At 44.1% G+C, this 16,453-nt stretch overlaps 1 protein-coding gene across 3 annotated transcripts in view; it reads left to right on the forward strand.

Moving 5' to 3' along the window:
- Positions 1 to 16,453, forward strand: part of Prdm2 (PR domain containing 2, with ZNF domain) — an 87,034-nt gene that overhangs the window by 2,485 nt on the left and 68,096 nt on the right. For all 3 annotated transcript variants that reach the window (XM_013022286.1, XM_013022284.1, XM_013022285.1), the window contains exons 2-3: positions 11,985 to 12,102; positions 13,651 to 13,754. In XM_013022286.1, the coding sequence (XP_012877740.1) occupies positions 11,985 to 12,102; positions 13,651 to 13,754 (222 nt within the window). The remainder of the gene's footprint in view (positions 1 to 11,984; positions 12,103 to 13,650; positions 13,755 to 16,453) is intronic.

Here is a 16,453-nt window from a genome sequence, read left to right on the forward strand (position 1 = left end):
GTGTGTTTGCTTTCTTCCATGGCTGCACAGTTTTGTTGTGGTTGTTTCTCTTTTTCTTTTCTTTTCTTTCTTTCTTTTTTTCTGTTCTAAGACTTGAGCTCAGGTCCTCACACTTGCTGGGCTTGCTTGCTCATGGTGACGTGCTATCACTTGAGCCACGCCTCCAGTTAGACTTTTTGCTGGTTAATTGGAGGTAGAGTCTTGAGAACTTTTCTGCTCAGGCTGCCTTTGAACTATGATCTTCCATACTGCTGTAAGTAGTGAGGATTACAGGGGGAGCCACTGAGCCCAGCTCCCTATGCTCCTTATTCACTCTTTACTCTTTTGCCATCTCTCTTCCTCTGAGAGTAAAGCCCAGCTTGCTTTGCATGTCAGCCCTGTTCCTGCTTGCTGTGCCCTTGCCCTGTGCCTGGTTGGTGGGCAGAAGCCTTCATGTCCCCCTTTCTGCTTCTCCATTTTAAATCGCAGCTGTCCTCCATTCCTTCATTGGCAGTTCACACACAGCCCAGGGCAGGTGCTTCTCAACCGTGTGTGGGGTTGCATCCTGATAGACATATGGTGAAGTCTGAATATGGTAAGTCAAGCCACCTTGAGAACAAATGTAACTTTGTCGTGTTCTACTCCTTCTAGATATGTTCACAGATGGTAGCTTAGGTTAGATATGCTGGAGTTTAATACTAATTGCTGTCTAGCTACAGAGTGTTTAGCATGCATGTTGGCACTCTGTTTGACACAGAATATGTTTTCTTTTGATTCAATCTTTGTAACTACTCATAGTGATTAGAACTTAATTTTGTGATGAAGACATTAAGGCCTGAGAAGTGATGATTCCATTACTGACAGAGCTTTGACATCAGACAGACTCAGCCTGAGCTGGATTCAGTAGCTTATGCCTGTAATCCCAGTTGTTCGGGAGGTAGAGGTGAAAAAAATAGTGATTGGAGGCCAGCCTGGGCAAAAAGTTATAAGACCCAACTTCAGAGAACAAGCTGAGTGTGGTGGCACACATCTGTAATCTTAGCTTGGAGCATTTCTTTCAGAAGCTGGCCTTAGGCCGAAGTAAGAGACCCTATCTAAGAAATAGGTGAAGCAAAAAGTATTGGAGGCATGACTGAAGTAATACAGTGTTTACCATACAAGTTCCTGAGTTAAAAAACAACAACCTATCAAATTCTAAAGTCCCTGTTCTTGGTCACCTTGCTGTATGGCCATGTAAGTGAAGATAACCAAGATTCTATATTGAGGTAACAGGGAATTCCCAAATCTCAGGGACTAAGTATGGACCTAGTATATTTCCTGTGCTGCTGTACATCCAGTGAATCAGTGCGGTGGTCTGCCATCACAGTCACTGGAGGACCATGGACACAGAGGCTGACTGTGTCAGGGCGTGGCGACTGGCTGGGGACGCGATGAGCTTCTGACTTAAAGTTCAGGTAGTGCAACCTTGCCCCCCCACCCCCAGGTGCCAGCCACAGAGGGAGTGTGGTGTTGGAAGAGCCATGCTGGATCACCATGTCCCATGAGGACTGGGTTACTGGGTCCACAGGTGTGCTTTCCCAGTGTCTGCATAAATCAGAGTGTTATTAATATTTGGAATTATTTGCCTCCTGGCAAATGGTGACAGTGTCTCAGTGTCCTGATCAGCCATGGAGTTCTTGTTTATAACTGGTAGCAAAGCAAGGTAGCCTTCCAGCCCTCCAGACTGGTTTTAAAGACTTGTGGGAGCCAGACACTGGTGGCTCACCCCTGTAATCCTAGCTACTCAGGAGGCTGAGATCTGAGGATTTCAGTTCAAAGCCAGCCCGGGCAGGAAAGACTGTGAAACTCTTATCTCTAGTAAAATAACCAGAAAACGGGAAGTGGCTCTGTGGCTCAAGTGGTAGAGTGCTAGCCTTGAGCTGAAGAGCTCAGGGACAGTCCCCAGGCTCAGAGTTCAAGCCCCATAGACCTTAAAAAAAAAAAAAAAGACTTGAGGGTAACCCAAGAGGCTACCAGTGACTTGTTGCTGTAGGTCCACCCTGAGCATTATGTAAGGCAGCCAACCACTCCAGCTGGCCTGGGCACAGGTGCACAGAGAACCAGGTAGACCATGTTCTGCAGTTGCCATAGCAATAGTGCGGGGAAGATGGCAGGCTAGATCCCTATGACGAGGAATGGTAAGTGAAAAGAAGGGAGGTTCTGTATAGGTGTCCACAGATCTGGGATGAGCATTTTGTCATAGTGACACCCAGCAAGTATAAAGGTCCTGGGGTTGGAATGGGCTTGTTAAAGGAGCAGAGAGCAAACCAGGGGCTGCAGCTTGGCCCCCTCAGAGACTCAGTGTGAAAGGCGAGGGCCAGGTTTCTATGGCCTTAAGGAGCATGGAGAGTGTTGTTTTATGACAAATACACTGGGGACACAGTGACAGTGGCATGCTCCGATTTCCATGTTTAGACCAGAGCCCTGACTGGTGGAGGCTGGGTGCGGGTCAACATGTAGAGTTTGTTTGCTCACTCATTGGTAAGAATGACTGGATGAGCTCACAGCCACCACTTTTAGAAGCAGAGTGCTTGTTTTACTGGAACCTTCTTTCCTGCCTGGCTCTGTTCTCTTTGAGGAGGGCTTGTTCATTCCTAACCCAGGTGCAGCAGTGTTGGCTGCTGCAGGATGCTGTTCTTCTCCCCAGCCCTCCAGTAGTGGCTTCGTCTTCTGTGTGTGAACGTGTGTGAGTGTGCATGCACACACGTGTTGAGACAGGATCTTGAGTGGGCTCTAGAAATTTAGAGCTTTCTCATACTCTGAGATTCTTTGTGGGGATTATTATATTATTTCCCTGTTGTGGCAGTAATCCTTATCTTGGCATGAATCTACTATGACATTCTTTTTTTCATTTACTAGGGTTTGAACTCAGGTCCTTGCACTTGCTGGGTAGGTGCTTGCTCTGTCTCTTGAGACATGCTCCCGGCCCTGTTTTGCTTCATTCCCTCCTACCCCAGCTTCTGGCCTGCTCAGCTGTGGTTTTCTTTCGGCCTTTGCCTTCTGTGTAACTGGGGTTATAGGCCTGTACCACTATGCCTGACATAGGTGTTGAGTTGGGATCTCACTAGCTTTTTGCCGTGGCTGACCTTGACTCACAATTTCCCCATCTCTGCTTCCTGAGTAACTGGGATTATAGGTGTGAGCCATGCCTAGCTCTAAAGTATTCTTAATGTTAAACAAGACTGAAGTTTCTCTGTTACCTACTGTTCTCACTCCCTAATACTAGCTTTGATTAATAACTGTAAATAATTATAAGCCATAAATAATTCTAAACAAATTAAAACTAACAAGGATATATAGAGTTACTTATGTTTTCATGAAATACTAGTACTCTCCATGTGGAGAGGCCACATGGAGCCAGGAGGGATGGCATTAGCTTGTGGGACCATGGGATCACAGTAGACTTTTCCTGGGCCATGGGGGACTTTGGAGAGTTATGAGTTGTGTTAAAAAAAATAAACCTTAGTGGGGTGTTGGTGATTACACCTGTAATCCTAGTTGCTCAGGAGGCTGAGATCTGAGGGTCACAATTCAAAGCGAGCCTGGACAGGAAAATCAGTGAGACTCTTATTTCGAATTAAACACCAGAACCAGAAGTGGCACTCTGGCTCAAAGTGGTAGAGTGCTAGCTTTGAGCAAAAGAGATCAGGGACAGCACCCAAGTCCCACATTCAAGCCCCATGACCGACCAAAAAAACAAAAACAAAAAACACAACAACTTATGTCGAGCACTGGTGGCTCACGCCTAGCTACTCAGGAGGCTGAAATCTGAGGATTATGGTTCAAAGCCTGCCTGGGCAGGAAAGTCTGTGAGACTCTTATTTTCAATTAACTACCAGACAACCGGAAGTGGCATTGTGGCTCAAGTGGTAGAGTGCTTGCCTTGAGCTGAAGAGCTGAGGGACAGTGCCCAGGCCCAGAGTTCAAGACCCATGACCAACAAACAAACACAAACAAAAAAATATTTTCTATTGTATTGGCACTTTTGTTCTTTATATTATTTCATTGGTGCCTTAAAGGTTCACTTGAATGAACTTTGAGCAGTTAGGGACTTAACCTGATGATTTGACATTAAAAGTCCTTCTTGAGGTGTACCATGGGTAGTCAAATGTGGCCATGTGAAGTGTGTGGCATACTTGACAAATGTCTGCATTCCCATAGTTGTTGCCGGTGTCAGGCCATGGGACGTTTCTCTCATCCCGTGTCCCCAGTGCTGACTACCTTCTGTCAGTAGTAGATTTGGTTTGTCTTGGTCTAGAGTTTCATAGAAGTGGCTGGGCTGCCTGCTCTTTCCTGTGTGCCTTCGACAGGTTGGCAAGCTGCTTTTGAGATGAGTCGTCTGTGGCCCACATCAGGACTTCATTCCTTTTACCACAGATCATCTTAGAATAGGCTTTTATAAATTGAGCCCTGGGTTGGCTTTTTTTCTCTTTCATTTTAGTTACTGCCTTCCCCCTCTCCTACCTTCTTTAAGAAAAAAAACAACCAAAAAACTTTTTTTCCTCTTTTCCCTTCCCCTCCCCCCCCCCACACACACAGACAGGCTCTTACTGTGTAACCAAATGTAGTGTTGAAATTTGGATCTTCCTTCCTCAGCCTCCCAAGTGCTGGATTGTAAGTGTATATCACCATACCTGATACCCCTTCCCTCCTTTTTTTGGCTGTACTGAGAATTAAACTCCAGAGCTTCATGTTTACTAGGCAAGTGCTCTCTACTTACGTCACATTACCAGACCTTTTTACCTAGTTTTTCAGATAGGATCACAAATAGGATTTCTTATATCTCAGATAGGATTTTTGCCTGTATTCATCTAGAACCATAATTTTCCTTTCTCTACTTCCTGATTAGTTGGGATTATAGGTGTGTGCTCTATCCCTGGTCCCTTTACCACTTTTTTCTAATCCTGAAAATATACATGATATGAAAAAAATCAAAACCATTTGCATATTACATATTTTATAAGTACAAAAATTTAACTTTTCAGATTTTTTATGAAAAGATTTTCTAGTAAGGTGTGTTCTATGTGTTATGACTTAAATCTCAATAAATATATAGTTTAAGAATTAACATCTTGAGTAATGATGGACTTAGAGCTCATTTTGAATCATGTATTCTAGATAAATTAGCAGTTCTATAAAATCTGGGACATTATTTTTCTGAATGAAAGTATTACCTTATTTCTAAAATTTGAAAAATGTTAATACATTAGATAGTATTTCCATAAACTACCGGAAGGCCTGGTGGCAGGAAACCTGGCCCTCCTGTCCAGATGTTGATGTGGACTAGGTTGGGGACAGGCCGACTTGACCTCCTCTTTATGGCCTTTTGTTCCACTCCTTCCTCCTGCTCTGACTGCTGCTCCCACTGGCTGTGTGGCCTTGGGCAGGTCACCTGGCTTCTTGGTCTTTGCTCTTTATCTGATGAGTCCCCAGAACACAGTCCCTGAGGCCAATGCCTTGTGTTTGTGGGAGTTGTGTTCAGCCAGTAGCCAGTCCTGGTTCTGGTTGGCCTGGCACTTCCGGGTATCCTCACATACCTCCTAAGTGATTCACTGCCCAGGGAACCTTCTTCTCCAGGGCTCCTAAAACCTACCACACAGGAAATCAGAAAAGGGGCAGTGATGATGAGGTGCTGAATGTCTTCATGGATGAGCTGGAATTTGAACTTAACCTGGAAAGTGGTAGATGATGGGAATGCTGGAAAGGAGTAGGGGGAGGCAAATGGACTGAGCTTGGTAGCAGCTGAAAGGCTGATTTGTGACAGACCCAGGTGGGAAGAGGACCTTGTCTAAAAGGGAGGAGGCTAGATTGTAAGCCTGGAGCTCCATGAAGTATGCAAGGGAGGAGCATGAAAAGTGAAGTGGGGACTGGCTGTGATTTCTTCCAGTAGTTTTTCTATCCTGAAATAAAGCCCTGGATAGAACAGATAAGCCTCACTGCCTTGGATGAGGATGGGTCCAGATATGGCAATTCAGTCTTACCTACAGGAGCCTCTCTGAGAGGCAGCAGAGACAGCCCCCCCCCCATCCCACCTTGACCCATTCTCTGTTAGTCTGTGTACTTCAGGAGTGGGGGGAACTGAGGGCTTGGGGGTGGGGGAGGAGGGGTTTGCTACCACTGAGCTATATCTCTAGCTCTGTTGTTTTGCCTCTGATGTTTCTGGTAATAGTGGAGATACTCCAGCTCCCTACTGGCCTGTGTTACATGTGGAGTGGGTTGGACTTGCCCTTTTTGCTGGCCTAGGGGAGCAGGCTACTGCCCATGCGTGCTGCCTGGGTTTACATGGGCCCATTGGAGATTGCCCTTTCAGTTTTGAAAAGGGCTGGGGATATGGGGATGGAGAAAGGGATCAGATAGAACAGTTTCAAAGGCTTGGCTATTGGCATGCTGCCTCCCTAGCATCCCTTCTGCTCCTGCTCTGACTTTTTAAACTAGGCTCTTTTTTGGCTTCTTTATCTGTTCACGCTGGATTGAAGGCTGCCGAGGCCTGGCCATTGTCCATCCCCTTCCTACTCTAGCATCTCATTATCAGCAGTGGTTACAGCAGCCATTGATTGCTCTGCATCCAGCCATACACCAATTCCAGCCATGGCTAGTGAGCAAAGCAGAGCCTCTGGCTTCTACCAGCCTGCCTAGGTCACCCTGTGAATTGTAAAGGGGGACCCCCAGCTGGTAAGGAGTATCCCAGAGTAGGATAGTGGTCTGGCTCCCAAGAACCATAGGTACCCTGGGAGGGCAGAGGTCTTCAGTACAAGTGCACCACCTTGCCTTGACTATTCCTTATCTTGTGAGGTCTCAGCTCCTGCTCTGTGGGGTTTAGTAGATGTGGAGCTGTCCAGTCTTTTTGTCCCTTCCCTGGAGCTCACTGCAGTGGTGTTCAACGTTGTATTAGCTTGGAGCTCACTGTAGTGGTGGTCAACATTGCATTAGCTTGGAGCTCAATGCAATGTGGTCAATGTTATGTTAGTCCAGAGTTCACTGCAGTGGTGTGGTTCATTTTGCATTAGCTTGGAGCTCACTGCAGTGGTAGCCAGGGTTGCATTAGCCCAGAAGCCAGTGTATGTATCCATCTGCTCTGGTTGTTCCTGTGTTCCTTTAGAGATTATTGCCAAACCTTCCAATAAAACCCTGTTGGAGAGCTGGACACCAGTGACTCAGGCCTGTAATCCTAGTTATTCAGGAGGCTGTAATCTAAGGATTGTAGCCCAGGTAAGAAGGTCTGTGAGACTCCAATTAATGTCCAGTTAATCACCAAAAAGCCAGAAGTGAAGCTGTGGCTCAAGTAGTAGAATGCTAGCCTTGAGCAAAAATGCTCAGGGCAGTACCCTGAACTCAACCCCCTCCAGGCTTAGGACCACAACCCCCCCAAAAAAACCCCCCCCACAAAAACTGTAGAATCTTGTGTTCTCTTTCATCTTAGCTTCCTGCAGCCCACAATTTCACCTTGCTGGATGTATGGACTAGCAAAACTCAAGAGGTTGCTTTAGTATAATTTTAGTATGCCAGCCTTAGTCATAAAGCAGAGAATTTTAAAATGCAAAATTAAACAGTTACACATTTCACCTGCTGTCAGCACAGCTGAGAAAAAAAGGTGCTGTCATCTAGCCCGCCTCTAGAGGACCCTGAAAGCGCCTTCTCGGTTGGTCATAATATGCACACTCTAGCTCCATGAGTTTGGAATCGTGGGACTCCTTGAGGTTGCTCTGGGGCCTGGAATCAGAGAGGCAGACCCAAAGCCTGATGGTGTGGGTTGGAATTACCTAGTTCTGCCACTTACTGTGTGACAGCAAACAACACCCAGTTTCCTCTGTAGAGACCATACAGTACCTACAGCAGGTAGTAATACAGAATAAATGAGAGCCAGGCGTGATGTCTCATGCCTATAATCCCATCTTCTCTGGAGGCATAGATTCAAGGCCAGCCCAAGCAAAAAGTTCAACAAACCCCTTCTTAAACAATAGTTGGGTATGATGGTGTATGCCTATCATACAAGTTGTGATGGTAAGCATAAATAGGATCACTGCCCTGACACCAAGTTAGACTATTCAAAAAACAAGCTTGGCTTGGCTTAAATAGTTCAGTGCCGGGCACTGAATCCAAATCTCAGTAAGGAGTCAGGGGAGGGAGGGAAAAAGGGGAGAGAGAGGGAGGAGACAAGCAACCCAGAGTGCTTGGAATAGTGAGTGACATGTAGTGAGCCCGTCATTGTTCTCTGAGGTTACTGTTGGGATGCTGGAGTGAAGGAACTTGGTTGGGTAAAGGGCTTAGCATGATCTTAGCCCAGAGGAAGCAGTGAGTTCTGAGTGAGCTCAGGGCCCACTTAGCCAGCGATGACAGTGCAAGGACCCTTCCCATGTGGAGGTGTGACAGTCACACGTGGAGAATGAAAATCTCTCAGGTTGTTGAAAGCAGTGGGGAAGGAGCAGAGGTCCTTCACCTAGTGGGTGGGCTTCCTGGTTGGTGCTGTGAACTTTCAGGTGGAAGGGAGGAGGGAACTGGCTCTTGGGAAGTGTTAGTGATTGGACAGTGGATCCAGTGAAACAAAGCCCTGTGACCTTTAGCTGGGGAAGAGAGAGAATATAGACTTTGTGCTGTCTGCATCAGGTAGTGGGAAAACTCAGATGAAGGAAATCAACAACTGGTGAATAAGCAGGTAATTGATTCAAGTTCCCTGAGATGTGGTACACTAGATGGATTGCTAGTGCTTGCAGGGCTGTACATTGGTATAGTGTCCAGGCTGCAGCCTCTAAGCCATGCTGGGCACTGCAGTCAGTAGGAGGACCTTCAAACAGAACTCAAAGCAGAACCTCTGGAAGGAGCAGCCACCCCTGTTCCCTGGCTGCTTATGGCTCCATCTTTTGATGCCTTCCTCTGCTTCCCTGCCTCAGCTCTGGCTGCTTCTTACTTCCTCTGCTCCAGACACTTTGTTCTTTGTGTACACATTCAGGTGTGTAAGTGACAGCAGACAGGTCAAGTCCACTGCTGGTCATGGGAAGTGAGCCCACAGTAGAGTAACAAGTGGGAGAGAGGCAGTCCCAGGGAAGGTACACAGAATTGTACAGATGGGAACAAAGGCAAGGCAGAAGGAAGGCCATCTACATTCTTTTTTTTTTTTTTTTTTGGGTCTGGTCGTGGGGCCTGAACTCAGGGCCTGGGCGCTGTCCCTCAGCTCTTCAGCTCAAGGCTAGTGCTCTACCACTTGAGCCACAGTGCCACTTCTGGCTTTTTTCTTTTTGCTTATGTGGTACTGAGGAATCGAACCCAGGGACTCAGGCATGCAAGGCAAGCACTCTACCACTGAGCCACCTTCCCAGCCCCGCCATCTACATTCTTGTTTCTAAGGATGTCCCAGGTTGTTTGCAGCCTGAGCCAGATTCTAGCACCTGGGCAGGTAGGAGGGGAGATCCTGGCCCCGCCCATGTGTGCTTACTTAAGTGGGCAGCTATGAGTTCACTTTAGTGAGCCCACTTTGAAGGTCATGTGTTGAGGCAAGGAGTGGTAGTGTAAGCCTATAATCCTAGCACTTGGAGGATGAGGCATTAGGCTCAAGAGGTCAAGGCCATCCTTGGTTATATAGTAAGACTGTCTCAACTAAACAAAACAGAGCAACCAAACCAGTTAAGCAGAGTCCTTAGAGGTTTTGTTGTTCTTTGGCAGCTCTTACATGCATATGCATGTCCAAGGTGTACTTGAACCAGTACTGCCTCTTCTAAGCTCTGATTCAGTCCTTTCTGCTCACAGATGTTTGGCAAATGCTAGTGCACGTGGTCTCCTGTCTTGTCCTCTCATCCCACATTGCCCCTGGGGGAATTACTTTTCCTGCTGACATTTCCATGGAAGTCTGAAGTTGTAGGGCAGAGCTGGTCAGATTGTACATTCATACCATAAGCTACTTACAGTGTACATTCATACCATGAGTACTTGCTAAGACTCAGCTTCCTCTTCTGCATGTGGGTATGGAGTGTGACACTGTCTGTTGGTTTACCAAGGGCAGCCTGCACCTGGGCATGTCACTGGAGTGCTGTGGCTATACCATAAGCATCTGGCTAGAGAAGCAGTACAGTGCCTCTGCCAGGGTGGTGCCTCTAGGGATGGCAGATGGTGCCAAGTCTGGGCCCAGAGTCACAGATGGGAAAAGGGAAGAAAACTGACTTCTCAGTGGCTGTGCTTTTTGGACTTAGAACGACTCATATTGCTTAGTTATCAGTGTCATGCTATCATCATTATGTACTCTAGGCTAAAGCTACCAATTGCATAGCTTTCCCCTCTTTGGAATAAAGCTTATTCAAATTTCCAAAAACCCAACTTATAGATTAAAAGTATAAAAATGGAGACTCTCTTTTTTTAAAATTTTATTTTATTGTAAAGATGCTGTACAGAGGGGTTACAGTTAGATGAGTAAAGCAATGAGTACATTACTTGTCTATCATTGTTACCCCTTCCTTTGTTGCTGTCCTACTATCCCTTCCCTCTCCCCCCCACCCTTTAGAAGTAAGAAATGCCTATACTGAATTTATCTTTTCTTGAGCTATTAGAAGGTAGCAGATTCCATTTTCCAGGACAGTTTGAAGCTCCTCTGCTTTGGAAGGTGTTTTAGGGATTTTGTTGAGACAAAAGATCTAACTTAACAGCTAATGAATTGTGCTTCAGAAGGTGACTTGGCCCTGCCCACAAGGTGGCCCAGCTGCTGAAGTCCCCAGCACACCAGCATGCTACCATGCCAGGGTATTTCTGTATAGCTTTGGAGTTGATTTCTCTTTAAGCAAATAACTGATGATACTTTAAAGATTGAAATGCTGGCAGGCTGCAAAGTTGAATAATTTTTTTTTCTTGGCACATAACATTATTGAGAACTACAAGAGCTTCATTGTGAGAAAAAGGAATCTTTTCAGCTTGGAGTTTGCTTTCTGCCTATGTTGACTCCTTTGCTGGTCCTTGTGTTTACCTTTGTCATAAGGTCAGAACACTCACACTATAAAACCCATCATGTCTGCAGTGTGTTATAGGCTGTCACTCAGAGCTCTCACTCTATTCTTGGCTGTGTGACAGCGGATGGACACTGCATTTCCCATTGATTTCAAAGTTATTCTTAAAGTAGCAGCCATGCTCCCCCTGACTTACAGTAGTAATTCCTATCTAGTAGCAATCTTATTTCTTAAGAATGATGAGTTCCAGCCTAAACTTGGACAGGTAACTGTATAAAACTCTTGTTTTCTGTGGATGCTAGGGTGTTAGGGTGACTTTGCTGTACACAGTGGTCAGTTGCTGTATCCTGGAAGTTTATGCTCATAGTAAGGGCTACAGGGGCTGTTCTTGATGAAGTATTCTGCCCTGCTCAGGTCTACCTTGAACTTTCACTTGGCTATTTTTTTTTTTTTTTGCTCATGACTGGTGCTCTGCCATTTGAACCACACCGCCACTTCCAGCTTTTTGCTGATTAATTGTAGATAAGGGTCTCTTGGATTTGTCTTCCCAGGCTGCCTTTGAATCTCGATTTTCAGATCTCAGCCTTCTGAGTAGCTAGAAATACAGGCATGAGCCACTGGTACCCAGATCAGCTCAGCCTTTACAGGATATACCCAAAGTAGTTTTTTGTTTGTTTTAATGGGGAGTGTTGTTTTTTATTTTTTAAATGTTCAGATATGCTGCCTTTAGCCTTTGATTTAAAAGCAAACAGGATTCATTTTTGCTACCAGATTCTGTTAGAATTGTTAGCACTGTGGTGCTAGAGATTCACACATTTTAAAAATGGTTCTAGGTGGCTGGAATGTAATAGTCAACATAGATTGGCTTGAAGGTCACAGTGGTTTCCTTTGGACACTCACAAACAAGCATCTGTAGAACTACCTGAATGTTTGATGTCAGAGTTTGGTCCAGTTGCCTGCTTCAGGTTTCAGTTACAAACTTGCTTATTGAACTACTACTAGATGCTCTTTTGGTATGATCCTCTGTTTCTTGATTTACAGAATGCTACTGAGCCTGCAGTAGCCACTGAGACCCTGGCTGAGGTACCTGAGCATGTGCTGCGAGGACTTCCAGAGGAAGTAAGGCTTTTGCCCTCTGCTGTGGACAAAGCCCGGATTGGTGAGTACTCAGTCACAGAGACACAGGCAGTGAAAAGCAGGCAGCGCAGCTTCCTGTGAGAGCATGTGCAGCAGGCGTTCTGCCTGTAGATGTGTCCTTGACTTACACTGTGTGGTGCTGATGTGTCTTCCCCTTACATATCCAGGATGTCTATAGAAGATGAAAGTAGGAATACATCCCCACCCATCCCCACCCTTGGCGAATTCACCCTTCTCCTCTCTGTGGCCTCTTCCCACAGACTGTGTCTCAGTATGGTTATGTTATCATGTTGATTTCATGATTTTGTAGTTGTCTTTACATCTGCCCTTGTCATTTGTTGTGGGTGCCTTGATTTCTTATTTATGTCTCCAGTACCAGGCTCTTTGTGGACCCTCAATAGGTATTTGAGTGAGTGATGTGACCACTGTATTCAGACGCCTCTGTATGGGATTACATGTTGAATACATTCAAGCTTGTATCACTCACATTTTGTAGCCTTGTTATTGGATAGAAAGTTAAGGGAATAGAATATAAAAATAAAAATTTAGTCCTGAAAGATACCATGCTTATATTCTGTTTCTTTTTTGTTTTTTAGATATATTTCTGTATATGAATGTTTTTAATTAGTATGTTTTCTAATTTTCATTCAAAGTTTAGTCAGTGAGTAATTGGAGTATTTATAGTATTCAAATAAAAATGATTTTTAGCCAGACACTGGTGGCTCATACCTATAATCCTAGTTACTCAAGAGTCTGAGATCTGAGAATCTCAGGAGACAGCTAGGATATACAAATTCTTGACTTTCCAAATATCCAGCAAAAAGCTAGAAGTGGAAGAGTGATTCAGGTGGTAGAGTGCTAGCTATGAGTGAAAAAGGCAATCAAGAGTATGAGGCCTTAAGCTCAAACCTCAAAACTGGCACTCTCCAACACAATTTAAAAATGTTGAATGTATATCTCAACTGATTGATTACCGGTAGTATTATAAAATTTAGTTCAAAGCAGACGTAGAGAAAAGTGAAGCTCTTATATTCTAGCCTTGCCTCCACTTTTCTGGTGACTTCTTCTGCATGTGAGTTTGCTCCCTGGCCAGCACATAGGAGATGGGCATGTATTCTTGCTGTTAGAAACTGAAGACAAGTTCTTCTGGCTGCCACATTGTCAGGAGCCCTCTAAAAACATCTCACATTTAATGAAGATGACTTTAAATCCGTAGATAGACAGATTTACCATAATCTGTTATTTTTCTTGTGATCATGTTGTTCTTCTGGCAGAAGAACAATATGTTAGTTTGATATGTACAAATCATAAAACTCTTATCTAGTTATAAAACAATGAAGATTACAGAAGTTATCTGTTTAGAATCAGATGAAATCAAAAGCCCCTTAAGGATTTAATTTAATATGATTTAACTTGGTCATAATTAAACCTTGCTTTATTTTGGTTTTGGTTTTCAGACACTCTAGCCTTTTAACTGTTTTATGAAACTGGATTGACTTTAATGCTTTCAGTAAACTATAGTAAGCTATAAACTATAGTAAACTATAAAAATACTGGTTTCATTTCTTAGGTGTCTGGGCCACTAAACCAATTTTAAAAGGGAAAAAGTTTGGGCCATTCGTTGGTGAAAAGAAGAAGAGATCTCAGGTGAAGAACAATGTGTACATGTGGGAGGTAAGGCGCGAACTCCAGCTCTGCTTACGAGAGGTCTGTACATTGTAGAGACATCACTGTCCTGTTTTCTTAGGATGTGATAGTTTAAAGTAAAAATAATGATCAAATGTGTTTTTTGGATACAGACTATTTATATATGTTGTTTATTTTTGAAGTAGCTCTGCTTTCCTCAACAGTAAATGTCAAATCTATTTTTTGTTTTGCTTTGCACTTCAGTCCTGGACTTCCTGTGTTTTAGTTTGTCACTTTATAGATGACACCAGATACATACCATAAATGACACTGCAGTATGGCTGCAGAGGAGTCACTGTTTCAGAACATCACTTCTGTGTCACATTATAGAGCTTTTAATTTTGCACAAGCTTTTCTTTCTCTTCTGTGTTCTCCCAACAGCCCATGAAGGCAGAGCAAGGCAATAGCCTTTAGAGGAGAAAAGCCAGGAAACAGGCACAGCCAGATCCTTGTCTTCTGTCTCACACTGGCAATTATAGATGTTTGCACCTTTGCCTGGGTTGAGGTTCTGCTTCTAGCTTTGTGACTTTGAGCAGGCTATGTAGTCTCAGGGCTGTAAGTTCTTGAATTGAAAAAAAAATGGTGACACTAGGACACATTTCACTAGAAAAGTTGTGAAGTAAAAAATGTTCCCAGGGTACTGAATGGAATCCTGCACTCATGTAGAATGGAGTTCAGGTCACTGCCTTGGGGGTGGTGGGGGAAGCTCTGCAGTCCCAGAGGGCGTCCACATATGAGTCCTTTAAAAACAAGTTCAGTTGTGAGATGATAAGCTCTCACATCTGTTTCTCACATGTGGGCCTATAAAAGCCTGGAAGAAAAATATGGCTAGGAAGTGTGTAGAGACTTGGCTTAGGAAGTGGGGCGTTGAGAGGTTGGAGGCAGGGCTGTTTCCTCAAGGCTATAAGCAGGGTTCTTGGGTTGATCTCATTGTTGCTCCCAGCCCTTTGGAGTTGGAATGTTTCCTGTAATCACTTAGGACATACCTTCTGACAGAGGACCCAGAGGCCTTAGGAAACAGGACTTACCACCACAGTCATTGCATTATGCTGTTTCACCACTTTGAGGTCACAGCTATGTAACTATAGAAAGACTGCCCAGGCAAGAAATGCTTTGAGTACTAAAGACCATGTCTGCATCATTAAAAGTGTCTACACCATAAAATTATGCTCCAAAATAAAGTGCATTTTTGCTTTCAGATGTTTTCCAAAGGAAACTAGCAAACCTGCTGAACCATAGCCAGGATAATGTTAAGGAGCTGGAGCGTGCTGACTCAGCTTCTGTGTATACAGTGCTATTGAATTAAACAGAAGTTGATGGTACTACCTGTTGCCTATATTACAATTTGAGGTTGCTGGGCATACCATATAAATGATTATCTCTGTCTGTGTAAGGGAAGTTTCACTTACACAGAAATCTGTACACAGTATTATCAGAGAGGAACTTGTTGAATATTTGTGATTTAGAATCTGTAAACTTGTGATTCCCCCCTTCCCTGCCCCCCATTGTTGAGACAGTTCAGTTTACACATTGCTGCAGTTGTAAGTCCTTGTGAGGGTGTGTGGTCAGGGTTAAGTGAAGGTGGGCAGGGAAATAGGTGTGGCTCTCAGGCTCAGAGCTCCTTCTATATGCATATATTTGATATGGGACCTTTGATTTTAAAAGTGAGTGAAAGCCTTTTATTATAAGTTCGGTTAAAATGAAGGTAGATATTAGTGATGTGTATGGCTATACATATATCTATACATATTCATATGCAATGTGTAGGAAGTATAAATTAGAATGTATATATATCTAATTAAAAACAAAATTGAAAATCAAAGTAAAAATTAGTATTTTCCCCTAAATTATTCTACTTTCACCAGAATACTACTTATTCACATAAGTAGTATTGGTTTGTCATTAGAACCTCATCCTGGTTGGTAACTGGTCTTCCAGAAAAGCCCCCTATGCCCAGCATGTCTTTTGTGGCAGCATCTTTTTACCTCTGCTAGAACTTCTAATCTAAGACAAAGTGTTACATTGCTTTTCTTGAACTCATGATTAGCCAACTCTTCTGTAAATCATCCAAGCGTTTATGGAAAACATTGTATTAAAGAGTAACAGGAGAAACAGTGGTATATACACGGAATGAACACACAATTCAGGTGGGTTCTCAAAGGGGAAGAGCTGCTTTGATGGCTTGGTGGGACGCTGTGATGGAGTTGGGGTATGGACTGTGAGTTACGCATGCTTCTCTTGACCACTCCTTGGTCGAGCAGTCTGCAAAATTTTCATCCACCTCTGATAAAAGCCATTCCAATTCACTTCTTTGGGGCTCAGATTGCTCCTAATGAAAAGAAGTTTTGAGTTGTTGGAATAAGAATTAGTTTAATCTTTTTAAAATAGACTTTTTAAAAAGCTATTTTAGTTTCCTAGATAGGACCTGAAGGTTTCTCTCATGATGTTTTGTGCTTTGTAATAAGATACCACGGATGGGGCAGTTTATAGACGTTCTCTTGGCCCACAGGGCTGCAGGCTGACAAGTCTGAGACTAAGAAGCAGCTTGGTAAAACAACACAGAACAAGGTGGGACAGGAGATTGAACACAGCACCTCAAGCTCTTTTGTTATTGGCATTAAGCCCTTCATCATGACCTAAATTCCTCCCATTAGCCCACATCTCCATGCTGTTCCATGGGGATTCAG

Source organism: Dipodomys ordii, unplaced genomic scaffold, assembly GCF_000151885.1.
Source record: "Dipodomys ordii isolate 6190 unplaced genomic scaffold, Dord_2.0 Scaffold61, whole genome shotgun sequence".
Classification (NCBI taxonomy): domain Eukaryota; kingdom Metazoa; phylum Chordata; class Mammalia; order Rodentia; family Heteromyidae; genus Dipodomys; species Dipodomys ordii.